The 13,168-nt window shown below is 48.2% G+C and overlaps 1 protein-coding gene across 1 annotated transcript in view; it reads right to left on the bottom strand.

Moving 5' to 3' along the window:
• OTOG (otogelin) overlaps positions 1-13,168 on the bottom strand; it is an 86,932-nt gene that overhangs the window by 61,999 nt on the left and 11,765 nt on the right. The window contains exons 9-17 of the mRNA XM_030831514.2: positions 12,994-13,124; positions 12,625-12,731; positions 12,099-12,208; positions 11,564-11,692; positions 10,603-10,711; positions 10,268-10,314; positions 9,664-9,809; positions 1,501-1,633; positions 446-623 (exon numbers count right to left, since the gene is read on the bottom strand). Coding sequence (XP_030687374.2) covers positions 446-623; positions 1,501-1,633; positions 9,664-9,809; positions 10,268-10,314; positions 10,603-10,711; positions 11,564-11,692; positions 12,099-12,208; positions 12,625-12,731; positions 12,994-13,124 — 1,090 coding nt within the window. The remainder of the gene's footprint in view (positions 1-445; positions 624-1,500; positions 1,634-9,663; positions 9,810-10,267; positions 10,315-10,602; positions 10,712-11,563; positions 11,693-12,098; positions 12,209-12,624; positions 12,732-12,993; positions 13,125-13,168) is intronic.

The raw sequence follows: 13,168 nt of genomic DNA on the forward strand, positions 1-13,168 counted from the left end.
TGTTCACTACCAGTTAAAACAGACAAAACCGTGAGCCAGATCAAACTCAGCCTGAGGTCCACCCATATTAAGACCTCACTGTAAAACAGTATTTCTCAAGGTATCTCTCTAGACCTCACAGACTAGAATCACAGAGGTGCTTATTAAAAATTAGATTCCCGGGCAGTATCCTAAATCAGATTCTTGAGGAGTGGGGCCCAGGAATCAGCATTTTAACGAGCTCCCGGGATGATTCTTTGGCGCAAGAAAGACTGTGAACCACTGCTTTAAAGAAACATACTTAAATTTAAATGTAGAGGACTAAATAATCAATGGTGCACGTTGGGAACACTGAGAGCCCACGGCAGCCCGGGAGAAACGTTCCTAGGCAGGGCCAGCCCGCCCGCACACACTCTTAAGGGGCCTGCCTCCCCCTCTCCTTCCAGTTCCGGGTCAGGGCACGTACAGGAAGTCGTCCTGCGTGTTGCCGTTGAAGGTGCCGCAGAGGCCCACAGTGTCTTCTACCCATCGCTGGTCCACCTGCAGGTACAGCCGCGGTCCTTCGCGGTCATAGAGCACCCGCACACCCACGTTGGTCCTCACGCGCAGGAACACGGACGAGAGCCTCCGGATTTCAAAGGCGTCTGGGCACAGAACCGGAGCGGGGATGTAGGAGGTTCAGACAGTATCACCCCATCCACCGCCACCACCTGCATGGCCCACGCTGACCCCCATACCCAGCCCAGTCTTCACACACAGTGAGGCTCTGCCTGGGGGTTGGTTTGGGGAGCCTTGAGAAAATCCTATTCAATGATTAAGTCAGGACCCAGGAATAACCTACCATGGCAGCTGAGAAATTTCTTCTAGCATCGAGTGCCAATTAAAGCTTTGCCTCCCTAAGTCGTGTGTTTCCTTTTCTAGCAAAGGAGAATTCTGTTAACTACCCTTTTTTTTTTCGCACAGTGACTACCAGGAAGCTCACAATATGATTTCTGATTCAATTGTAGCAATTTTAAGTTTTAGATTCAGTTGCAGTGAATTTTACACATTTTGTGGCTTGCCTTTTTTTCGGGGGGCAGGGCTCTTTACACTCTTCCATCTCCCCTTTTCTCAATCTTGAGCCCTTATCCTTTTTTCTTTTTTAATTTTTTTCTGGTGCCAGTTTATTTCTTAATAGTTTTGCCATTTTTGTTAGATGTGCTTCCTACGAGCTATCACAAATACCTTGTGAAATCAGAAAGGATAATAATTAATAGATAGTGAGAGTAGGGATGGAAGACAGCTCCATTAATATCCTAATGTTAGGAGAAGCCATCATACTGCCATGAAGCCCATTGTCATGTTGGGATGGGGACAAAGACAATTTTATAAGTCCAGAGTCCATGTTCCTGGGACCAAGGTGTCCCCCTGGCCTGATTCACCCAGTATTAGAATGTGAGCTGTTGCCCGTCTGGCAGTGCCTTTGGCCAGAAGAGCCTGGGCCGCCACCTTTCAGCTAGCTCTCATCCACCAGGGCCGTACCGTCTGTGTAGGGTGGGGTGACCTTGTACTGGTCAAACAGAAGGACATCCCCTGCTTGGGTCAGGGTCACCTGCCTCCGAGGGTCCTGATGCAGAATCACTGACACTGACTGGACACAGACTCCATCCTGGTTCTAGAGAGAAAGGAAGGCCAAAGGGGCAGAGTTAGTCTGTCTTGCCTGCTGGTCCCAACAGAGCCCTCCAAAGGCAGGGATTTCAGCACAGTCTGAGGCTAGGGGAAGCCTCCCCACAGTGACAGAGGCCCAAAGGACATTAGAGGTCCTCTAACCAAATGCTTTCATCTGGGGAATGGTAAGGCAGAGGCACAGACTGGAGAAGGTTAGTGGCAGAACTGGGAAAATACAAATAAAAATGATAGTCAACCCTCAGGCTATGACACAGAGCAGAGATGGACCCCAGATGACCCAGAGTCCAGCCCCAGAAACACTGGCCTCCCCACTTGACTGCAATCCAGGACTTAAATTTCATCCTTTTATGGGTGTTTATGTAGCTCTTTCTATGTGTCACATCTTGCAGAGTATCACGCTCCACTCATAAGCAGGCGGGAAATGAGCTAATATTCTCTAGGCCTCAGGTTCTTATCTCTGAAATGGGTAGTACACATTGGGCCCATTCATACCTCCCTTCCACAGAAGATGGTCACACAGTCATACATGATGAAAATGATATAGTCCCTGCCCTCAAGAAGAATAGATATTCGTGTGGGATACAGACATTAAATAAGTAATTACAAAGTTGGTTAATTATTATTTTGATCAGTGCTGAAAAGAGGTGTAGGGTGCTAGGAAAGCATATAGTGAGGGAACGAGACTTAGCCTGCAGAGATAGGAAAGGTCATCCTAGGGAATGATAATAGTAACGTAACAATAATATAACAGTTATACTACAATATTATTATAACATAATAGTAACAGCTAACTTTAGAGTTATGTTCAAGTACCATTCTGATATATTTTTAAACATATTTACCCACCTAATCATCATAGCAATCCTATTCAGTAAGTACTACTAACTACTCCATTATGCAGATCAGAAAACTGAGGCATGGGAAAAAAGCTCAAGCCATTTGAGCTGAGATCAGAAGGATGCAATAGAAGCTGGCTGGGTAACGGAAGAAGGCAATGGGGAAGACATCTAGGCAGAAGGAACAACCTGTACAAAATCCCTGACAGGAAGGCTTTTACTGTATTCAAGGATGTAAAAGAAGACCAGAGGGGTCAGAGCCCACTGGGCAAAGTGGTTTAAGGTTCAAGAGGTAGGCAGAGGGCTTCCCTGGTGGCGCAGTGGTTGAGAATCTGCCTGCTAATGCAGGGAACACAGGTTCGAGCCCTGGTCTGGGAGGATCCCGCGTGCCGCGGAGCAGCTAGGCCCGTGAGCCACAACTACTGAGCCTGCGCGTCTGGAGCCTGTGCTCCGCAACAAGAGAGGCCGCGATAGTGAGAGGTCCACGCACCGCGATGAAGAGTGGCCCCCGCTTGCCACAACTAGAGAAAGCCCTCGCACAGAAACGAAGACGCAACACAGCAAAAATAAATTAATTAATTAAGAGTTAGGACTTCAACATATTCATTAAAAAAAAAAAACAAAAAAAAACGAGGTAGGCAGGGGCCAGCTTAGGAAGAGCTTTGTAATATTTTTGGACTTTATCCTAAGTTCAAAGACAGCCAGAGAAAGTGTAACAGGAAAGTAATACGATCAAGCACTGAAATGAACTGATCAGAGCTTGAAATTTTTCAGAAAGACATTGTACAACCAGTTATGACCTTTCTTTTAAGTTTCTGCCCAAGGGGACAATCCCTGAAACAGCTCAAAATCATCGTGCCTAAAACATCACCTTCTTTGTCAAACCCACTTATCCTCTGGTCCCCCCTGGACATGTCACTGGTGCAGGAAGAAAGCCTGCACCTTTAGTCACTCTTAGGTTCAAATCCTGATGTCACTGAAAACCATAAGACCCTAAAGAACACACTTAACTTCTACAAACCTCTGTTCTCTCCTCTGCAAAATAGAGATACAACATGTGGTTGGTCCTCCCTATTGGATACATATAAGAAAAGTGCATGAAATACTTTGGGGTTGCATTTGTCAAAGCCACAGAACTTTACAGCATAAAGAGTGAACGCTAATGTGTGCAATCTAAAAAAATCATGTAGGAGGTCAGGGGATCCCAGAATTGAATGCAGACTGTGACAGAAGCATCTAATATATTACAAATATATGAAGCAACCTCACTAAAGGGGTTTTGGGGAAAGCTGTTGACCTAAGTTACTTTGGAAATAAATGGAGTTTGTAAGACTAAGAGCAAAAGGAATTGTGCCTAAGCACTGTACTCTACTTGATAAAGTTATTTCCCATGGAGATACAGGATAATAATTCTGATACTCCTACATGTATACTGGAATTGAACAGTTAGGTAAATGAACAGGTGAATAATGGAAGCCAGGTTTCTTACTGTTGGAGTGGGTGTTTAGAGATAAGCGAGGGGAGGAGGCTAGAATGATCCATATGGCAGTACCTTAGAGTTGGAACATGAGTATGAACTCCTGATTAGCACACATCATATGGTTATTTATAGAAATATTTATCGATATGTGTATATATGTTGGTTAGACAAGGATATGCGTGGGTTATTCATATATTTCCTTTCTCTGCCAGCTGAAATGGCCTAAAAGAAATGATACCCCAGTAACAATGAGCATACCTAGTGTGTGCCCAGGTCTTGGTTTCTGACACCATTCTCTAATAAAAGGAACCAAGAAAGCCTGGTAATATTTTTGCAGAAATGGCTGATTCTAGGACTGGGACAGGAAATATACGAGATGAGCCTGGTACATGTTGTAGGGCCGAAAGGTTAAGGAAGTACGTACACACACACACAGTGATGGAGGTGTGTCAAAGGGACACAGGAGCCACGTGAAAGACTGCCCAATGGCCAAAGCTGAACAATCTGAGTAACAAAATTAAAAAGTATTGGATTATAAACCAAATTATAAAATAAGTATCCATGAGGGCTTCCCTGGTGGCGCAGTGGCTGAGAGTCCGCCTGCCGATGCAGGGGACGCGGGTTCGTGCCCCAGTCCGGGAAGATCCCACATGCCACGGAGCGGCTGGGCCCGTGAGCCATGGCCGCTGGGCCTGCGCATCCGGAGCCTGTGCTCCGCAATGGGAGAGGCCACAACAGTGAGAGGCCCGCGTACCGCAAATAAATAAATAAATAAAATAAAATAAAATAAATATCCACGAGCGCATGCTGATATAAATGACTGAATAAATATATCAGGGAGAAAAAAACGAATCTGCAGAAAAACTTGCGTAAATTCTGTGCCTTCAAGGAGGGGAGCATAACTCCCCATTCTTCAAGTGTGGGCTGAACATAACGACTTTTCTTCCAAAGAGAAGAACAGTATGGAAAGGGGGAAAAAAGAGTAACTTCTCGGTGGCAAACATGACCTCAGCTAGATGATCAAGGTCCATATCAACAATAATAAACCACGTTGATAGTGTGTACCCTTGGTAAGATGTGATGAAAAGGACACCTTACCTCCGATCTTCCTCCCCAAAACCCACAACCCCACTCTAACCATGAGAAAAACATCATACAAATTCCAAAAGAGGGGCATTCTACAAAGTAAGTGACCAGTATTCCTCAAAACTTTCAAGGTCATCAAAAATGAAGTGTGAGAAACTATAACAGCCAAGAAGAGCCTGAGGAGATGTGATGACTAAATGTAACATAGTATCCTAGAACAGAAAAATGACATTAGGTGAAAAACTAAGGAAATCTGAATAAGGTGTGGCTTTAGTTACTGATGTATCCATACTGGCTCATTATCTGTAATTAACGTAAGGTGTTAATAATAGGTTGTGACAGGCTTTCTGGACAACACCCAGCCTTGGGTCGGGCTCAGCTCTTCCTCCTGCTGGCTGTGGGTTGTCAGAAATGCCCCAAGCCTCTGTAAGCTTGTCTCATCATATTGAAAATAGGGAGAATAATAATAACTACCAAGTGGGGGTATTTTGAGCCTTAAACTAGATGCTGTATGCAAAAGTGATGGAAGTTCCTAGCACTGTGCCAGTAGTTTTCATCATCCTCTCCGTTACTGTCCTCACCCCACCCCATTCTGTTCACCCAGACTGAAGTCACAGCTTCCTCTTTGACTTTTCCTGCTTCTCTCCCACATCCCCCCTAACTTTACCAGCCACAGTCAGCCAGTTGCCAAGTCCTTCTGCTTCTCTGTTAATGCATTCTAGAACATTCCAACCTCACTGCCTTTCTCATGTACTCTAATCCTCCTGGATTGCCCTTCCTCCCCATCCTCAAATATACACATTTTATTTCTGTTTCTCTTTCCAGGCCCACTTTTTAGGTCACTCAGCTCAAATGCCACCTCTGCCATGAGGCTTTCCCTCTTCCTTTCTTCTACCCCACAGGGGTATTTCTTCCTTCACAGAACTCCCCTCTTACAGCACTGATGGTGTTGTATCTCATACTGAAGCAACCGATCTGAGGACGTGACGGACCTCCCACATCAGGCTGTGAGCTCCTGGCAGGTAAGACCAGGTCAGATTCATCTGTGTAACCCTCACCGTGCCCAGTCCAGGACTGGCCCAAAGCTGGCCCTCCATCAGTTCATCAGCATGGATGACGTCACAAGGGGGAGACCCGGCTCATGGTAAAAAGAACGTGCTATCAAGAGGCGCCATCCAGCACTGAAGCAGGTTACCTCAGGCTGAGGCTGGCCAGCCAGTCAGGGACCCGTTAGAGAGAGGGCTGAGTAAGGGACCCCCCGAGGTCCCACAGCCCTCAGGTATTCTAAGACGCCAGACCTCCATAAGTGGGAAGGAGCCCAGCTGGGCTGTGTCTGTCTGCCTTGCCTTTTGCCACCCTCAGGATGTGATGAGAGTGACCCAACTTTTGAGGACAAGTATTCTCTTGACTCAGATAGCAGCCAAGGTCAGGGCCAGGCCATTCTCTGGCAGAGAAAGGGGTGGGGGCCACTGAGGCCTAAAGAGGGAGAAAGCCCAGCCCTCCACCTAGTCCACAGCTCAGCATGGGTCCCCAGGGCCAGCGAGGGGCACGTCCAGCTGATGTCTGCTCACACTCAGGGCCCTCAGTGCTGGGGCTGCAGAAGCCAGCAGGGAGGAAGGACTGGGGGTGGCCCCGCTGGCTAGGGGTGTGAGCCCCTGCTCCTCTATGCTAGAAGGGGCTTCAGTGCCACCAGACCAGGACTGGTGAGGTTGGCTAGCATGGTCAGCTCAGGGACAGTGCAGTCACTACTGAGAGACAAACAAGTTCGCATCTACCCCAGACCTGCAGGTTGGCCTTTTGCTCAGTTATGTTCACAAGTGGTTGACACAGCTCAGGGCTCATCTCCTCTAGGAAGCCTTTCCTGATCCACCTCCTCCTCCCACCTGACATCTGGGTGAAACAATAACGGGGAAAAGTTCCTCCATGCAGATCTACTCTGTACTGTCCATGTTGTCACAGCTCCTGTAACATAGTAGGTTATGGGGGTCACTTGTCTGCCTCACGCACCAAACTGTAAGGTCCAGGAGGGCAGAGCCAGGTCTAATTCATCCCAGTCCCAAAGACTCAACACAGCTTCTGGAAGACATAGATGTTCAGTATATGCTGAATGAACGAATGAATAAACGAATACAGAGATGTTGAAGGTACAATCCAAGGAAGCAGAGATTAAGTTGAATTAGACCAATTTTAGAGATTTTTTTTCACCATTGCATCAAAAAGAATAAAATACCTAGGAATAAACCTACCTAAGGAGACAAAAGACCTGTATTCTAAAAGCTGTAAGATGCTGATGAAAGAAATCAAAGATGACGCAAATAGATGGAAAGATATACCGTGTTCTTGGATTGGAAGAATCAATACTATCAAAATGACTATACTACCCAAGGCAATCTACAGATTCAATGCAATCCCTATCAAATTACCAATGGCATTTTTCACAGAACTAGAACAAAAAATTTTTAATTTGTATGGAAATGCAAAAGAACCCAAATAGCCAAAGCAATCCTGAGAAAGGAAAACGGAGCTAGGGATTTCCCTGGTGGTGCAGTGGTTAAGGATCCTCCTGCCAATGCAGGGGACTCGGTTTCGAGCCCTGCTCCAGGAAGATCCCACAGGCCACAGAGCAACTAAGCCCATGCGCCACAACTGCTGAAGCCCGCATGCCTAGAGCCCATGCTTCACAACAAGAGAAGCCACCGCAATGAAAAGCCCACGCACCACAACAAAGAGTAGCCCCCGCTTGCCACAACTAGAGAAAGCCCGTGTGCAGCAATGAAGACCCAATACAGCCAAAAATTAATTAATTAATTAATTTAAAAAAAGAAAAACAGAGCTGGAGGAATCAGGCTCCCTGACTTCAGACTATACTACAAAGCTCCAGTAATCAAAACAGTATGGTACTCATGCAAAAACAGAAATATAGATCAATGGAACAGGATAGAAAGCCCAGAAATAAATCTATGCACCTATGGTCAATTAATCTATGACAAAGGAAGCAAGAATATACAATGGGGAAAAGACAGTCTTTTCAATAAGTGGTGCTGGGAAAACTGGATAGCTACATGTAAAAGAATGAAGTTAGAACATTCTCTAACACTGTATACAAAAATAAACTCAAAATGGATCAAAGACCTAAATGTAAGGCTGGACACTATAAAACTCTAAGAGGAAAACATAGGCAGAACACTCTTTGACATAAATTGCAGCAATATATTTTTTGATCCACCTTCTGGAGTAATGAAAATAAAAACAAAAATAAACAAATGGGACCTAATTAAACTTAAAAGCTTTTGCACAGCAAAGGAAACCATAAACAAAATGAAAAGACAACCCACAGAATGGAAGAAAATATTTGCAAATGAAGCAACTGACAAGGGATTAATCTCCAAAATATATAAATAGCTCATGCAGCTCTCTGTCAAAAAAAAACCCAATCAAAAAATGGGCAGAATATCTAAACAGACATTTCTCCAAAGAAGACATACAGATGGACCAAAAAACACATGAAAAGGTGCTCAATATCACTAATTATCAGACAAATGCAAATCAAAACTACAATGAGGTATCACCTCACACCAGTCAAAATGGCCATCATCAAAAAATCTACAAACAGTAAATGCTGGAGTGGATGTGGAGAAAAGGGAACCCTCCTACACTGTTGGTAGGGATGTAAATTGGTACAACCACTACGGAGAACAGTATGGAGCTTCCTTAAAAAAACTAAAAATAGAACTACCATATGATCCAGGAATCCTACTCCTGGGTATATCCCTGGAGAAAACCATAATTCAAAAAGATACATGCACCCCAATGTTCATTGCAGCACTATTCACAACAGCCAAGACATGGAAGCAACCTAAATGTCCATCAACAGAGGAATGGATAAAGAAGATGTAGTACATATATACAATGGAATATTACTCAGCCATAAAAAAGAACGAAATAATGCCATTTGCAGCAACACTGGATGGACCTAGAGATTATCATACTAGGTGAAGTAAGTCAGACAGAGAAAGACAAATATCATATGATATCACTCATATGTAGAATCTAATTTTTTTTAAATGATATAAATGAACTTATTTACAAAACAGCAACAGACTCACAGATTTTGAAAACTTATGGTTACCAAAGGGGAAATGTGGCGGGGGGCGGGGAGGGATAAATTAGGAGCTTGGGATTAACATACACACACTATTATATATAAAATAGATAACCAACAAGTACCTACTGTACAGCACAGGGAACTCTACTCAACATTCTGTAATAACCTATATAAGAAAAGAATCTGAAAAAGAATGAATATATGTATATGTATACCTGAATCACTATGCTGTACACCTGAAAATGACACAACATTGTAAATCAGCTATATTCCAATAAAATTAAAAAAATAAAAAACAATGAGGCCCAGGACAGGGAAGTGACTCTCAGCTAGCAGATGTTCTGGAGCCAGAACCCAGTCTGCTGCCCCCTGGCTCTGCCCAGAAAGAATGGACAGCAGGATGAGTGGGCTGTGGAAGGACCTGAGGCCCTGCCCTAAATCCCCAGCCTCTCTAGGGGGCGGCAGCCAGGGGTGGCTGGCTGGTTCAGGTCTGGGGTCTCAGCCCTTACCAGGCCACATGGGGCATTCTGCAGTGTCACTGTGAAGGTGCCCGAGGAGCGGCTCTTGGCGAGGATGTACTGACACGTGGCAGGGAACGTGTAGCGGCGGCCATCAAAGGTCGTGAAGTGGATGTCGCCAGTCACTGAACACTCGGCTGAGGGGCAGAGAAAGGCAGCTAACCCAGGGGAGCTGCCCCACAGGGAGTGCCTTGCCCTGCAGCTCTGAGCATGAAGAGAAGACGGCACCCTGTCCTCGGGTATGAGGGCAGTGTCTGGATCCCTGCCCGCCCCCCGCCCAGGCCTGTCTGAAGGGAGATGCAGCCCTGCCCCGAGCATCTCCCTCTGACAGGAGACCAGGCCCCGAGCATGGAGACCAGTCTCGGTCCAGGCCCCCCACGCTCAGGAAGGAGCCCATGAAAAACCCTCCCTAACAGGGGTGGAGCAAAACCCCTTAATCAGGCAAAGCAGCTCTGAGGAAATGAAGAGGGGCGTGCTGAGCCGATGGAACTGAGTGACCACCCCACGCCAGCAGCAGGCCTGGCCCCCAGCGCTTCCTTGCCCTAAAAGCTGTGGGACTGGTAGGGGGTAAGGTCCAAGATGGGGCCAGACATACCTGGGCAGACAGATGTGCTGCACAGCCACTTGCCCGCAGTGCATGTGCTGAAACACAGAGACCAGGGGGGCAGGGGCTCACCCCTCCAGGACTAGGATAGACGTCGGAGGGTTGCAGCGTCCGCAGGGCTCCTCCCCGCCCTCAGTTTTCCCAGCTCTAAAATGGGAGATGGAGATTCCACCCATAGAGTGGATATAATGAGATCTCCTGACTCAGAGATGCTGAGTGAGCGCTCCCATGTGGTCAGGCTCCCAGATCCTGGAGGGGCAGCCCTGAGGGAAAGCCCCAGAAGTCACCGCCTCCCCCTTCTCCTCTCCCCAACAGTGGACACAGACCAGGTGTTGCAGTCTTCTTTCACCACAGAACCAGTTGGGTACAGGGTCCCGTGGAACTCACAGGGACACTCAGCTGGTGCCACGCAGCCCCCATCCTCGAAGATCAGCCCTAGGGTGACAGCAAAGGCCCACTTAACTTACCTCCATTCTTGTTCACAACCCTTTCGTGGCTCTCCAGGGCCTGTGAAAAACAGCACCTCATCCACACTCTTTCACCATCCAGCTCACTTTCAAACTTTCTCCTGCATAAATGATTAATCCCCTCTGAGCAAATAACCCCACTTCCAGACCTTTCTCAGAGAACAACCCACCCCAAACAAAATGCATACTGACTAGCTTCTCCTCCCCACCTCTCGAAAGCCTGTCACTGCATCTAGAACCAGCTTAGGTGCCACCTCCTCCAGGAAGCCTTCCCTGACATTCTCTCTTCTTGAAATGAATCCGTATATCTCTTCTTGTCTGAACCGCTGAGCTGGTCCTCACCAGATTATGCCTCAGACTAGAGTCATGTGTGCAAGTGTCTTATCACAGCAACCTGATTTTGATCCCTAAAGTCAATGACTGTATCTTTATACTTTTTATCCTAAGCCCCAGCCTAGCCACGTGAGCTGCACACTATAGATGTGCTGCAAACGTATACACCATGAAAACAGTATGTGGATGAATGTTTAAACAAATTCATGTGTGATAAATGAATAAATGAATGACTGAATGACTTGTCCTCATCTACACACCTTAAAAAGCTCAGTCCCAATGAAATTAAACACCCTGATGAACCTCTCAAGAGCCACAGTTCTGCCCCTACCCTCACCTCCCTTAAGCCATCCATTCATTCATTTATTCACTTATTGCTCGTTCCTTCATTCATTCTGCAAACAAGCATCCTCTGAGCCCTTGCTCCATGCCCATCCGTGTCAGGCCAGGAAGAGGCTGCCAGGTACCCACACCACCCCTCGCATACCGTCGGGGCAGTAGCAGCCATCCACACAGGTTATCTCGCTGTCCACGCAGGATGCCCGGGGCTGGCAGGAGGCGGGGCAGCAGGCGATGCACTCGTTGTAGATAAAGGCCTTCTCCTTGCAGTGCACCGCTTGCAAGGAAGGGAGCAGTATGGCCTGACAGCTCCCTTCTGGCCCCAGCTCTGCCAGGACCCACCCAGGACCCACCCCAAGCCCTGGGGAGGGGGGGTGGGAGGGCTTTGATTTTCCTGATTCCCCTAGTTCCAGTGGGAGCACCAGGTGACCAGGAAATTAGTGAGAGCCTGGGAGATGCCGAGAGCCACCCTCATCTCACTCGGTGGCCCCAGGCCAGTCCCTCCGTCTCTGAGTCTCAGTTTTCCCATCTATCACATGCAGATGCAACCTTAGGGCTTAACGCTCTGATAACTGTGGTTCTCAGCAGGACAGGACATTGAGCTGAGGCCTGGGAATGCCACCCACAGCCCCAGGACAGAACTTGTTGGAATCCCTCCCTGCCCACCACCAGGCTGCACCTACCGCATGGCCGGAGCTGGTTCCTCCACCCCTGCAGGGGCTGACCTGCCTGGGCACATGCCCGGGCATACTCTGCCAGCGCCCGGCACCAGGTGGCTTCATCACCCGCTGATCTGTGCAGGGAAACCGAGGGTCACACTGGAGGGAGATCCACCCTGTAGCCAGCCCGCCAGCACCCGATAGAGACCGCCAGGGCTCAGGGCACCCTTCCTCGCCACGCAGCTGGGAAAGGGAGCCAGGGAAGGCAGCTAGGTATACAGACCCCTAAGCTGGAGGCAGGAAACCTGGGCTCTAGTCTCAACATTGCCCCTGACTTACGTGACCCTGAGCGGGTCAGGCCCCATTTCTGGGCCTCAGCTGAATGGGAAAGGTCTGTCCTATGCAGATAAGAGTATCAGAGCTTTGGAAAGCATATCTGTTAGGGTCTGGGATCATCAAGCTCAGTGGCCCACCTGATGAACTCCCACCCCAGACTGGGAGAGGTCTCCCTTCAACCCAATACCCCCCGCCCCCCCGGCTCCCCACTCACTGGCAGAGATCGCTGGTACAGCTGGCCGTGAAGGGCAGAGGGCTGACATAGGCATGGCAGGCATCAAAGGGGGGCCGCAGCAGTGCCTCACAGCGGTCATACACACCCTGGGGCAAGGGCCAGGAGCCAGAGCTGGGGGCTGGCAGGGCCAGGTAAAGCCCTCTGACTTTGCCAGTCCCATACAGCACCCCAACTTGAGCCCGAGGGAGAGAAAGGGCCGGGTAGAGAGCAGACAGAAGGGGCATGGGCACCAACAACCCTGGGCCCCTGCAGCCAATGACTTCCCAAGAAGCAGAAGGAAACCAACCTAAGCCAGACACTAGGGTGGGGGTAGAGGCTGGAGTGGGGGGCTCTCCCCAGGATCCAGACCTGCATGGTTCCCAGGCTCTGCTGCAGGCACGGAGGGCGAGGCAGGGAGGAGGTCGTGGGCCCTGGGGGCTGGTTGGGGGCCCGCTCCTGCCAGCTGTGCACAAATTCAGCCACATCTTCCGTCAGCTTCCCTGTAGGGGAGAACTAGCATGACCACAGGTGGGGAGCCCGAGGG

This window comes from Globicephala melas, chromosome 8 (assembly GCF_963455315.2).
Source record: "Globicephala melas chromosome 8, mGloMel1.2, whole genome shotgun sequence".
In the NCBI taxonomy this organism is placed as follows: Eukaryota; Metazoa; Chordata; class Mammalia; order Artiodactyla; family Delphinidae; genus Globicephala; species Globicephala melas.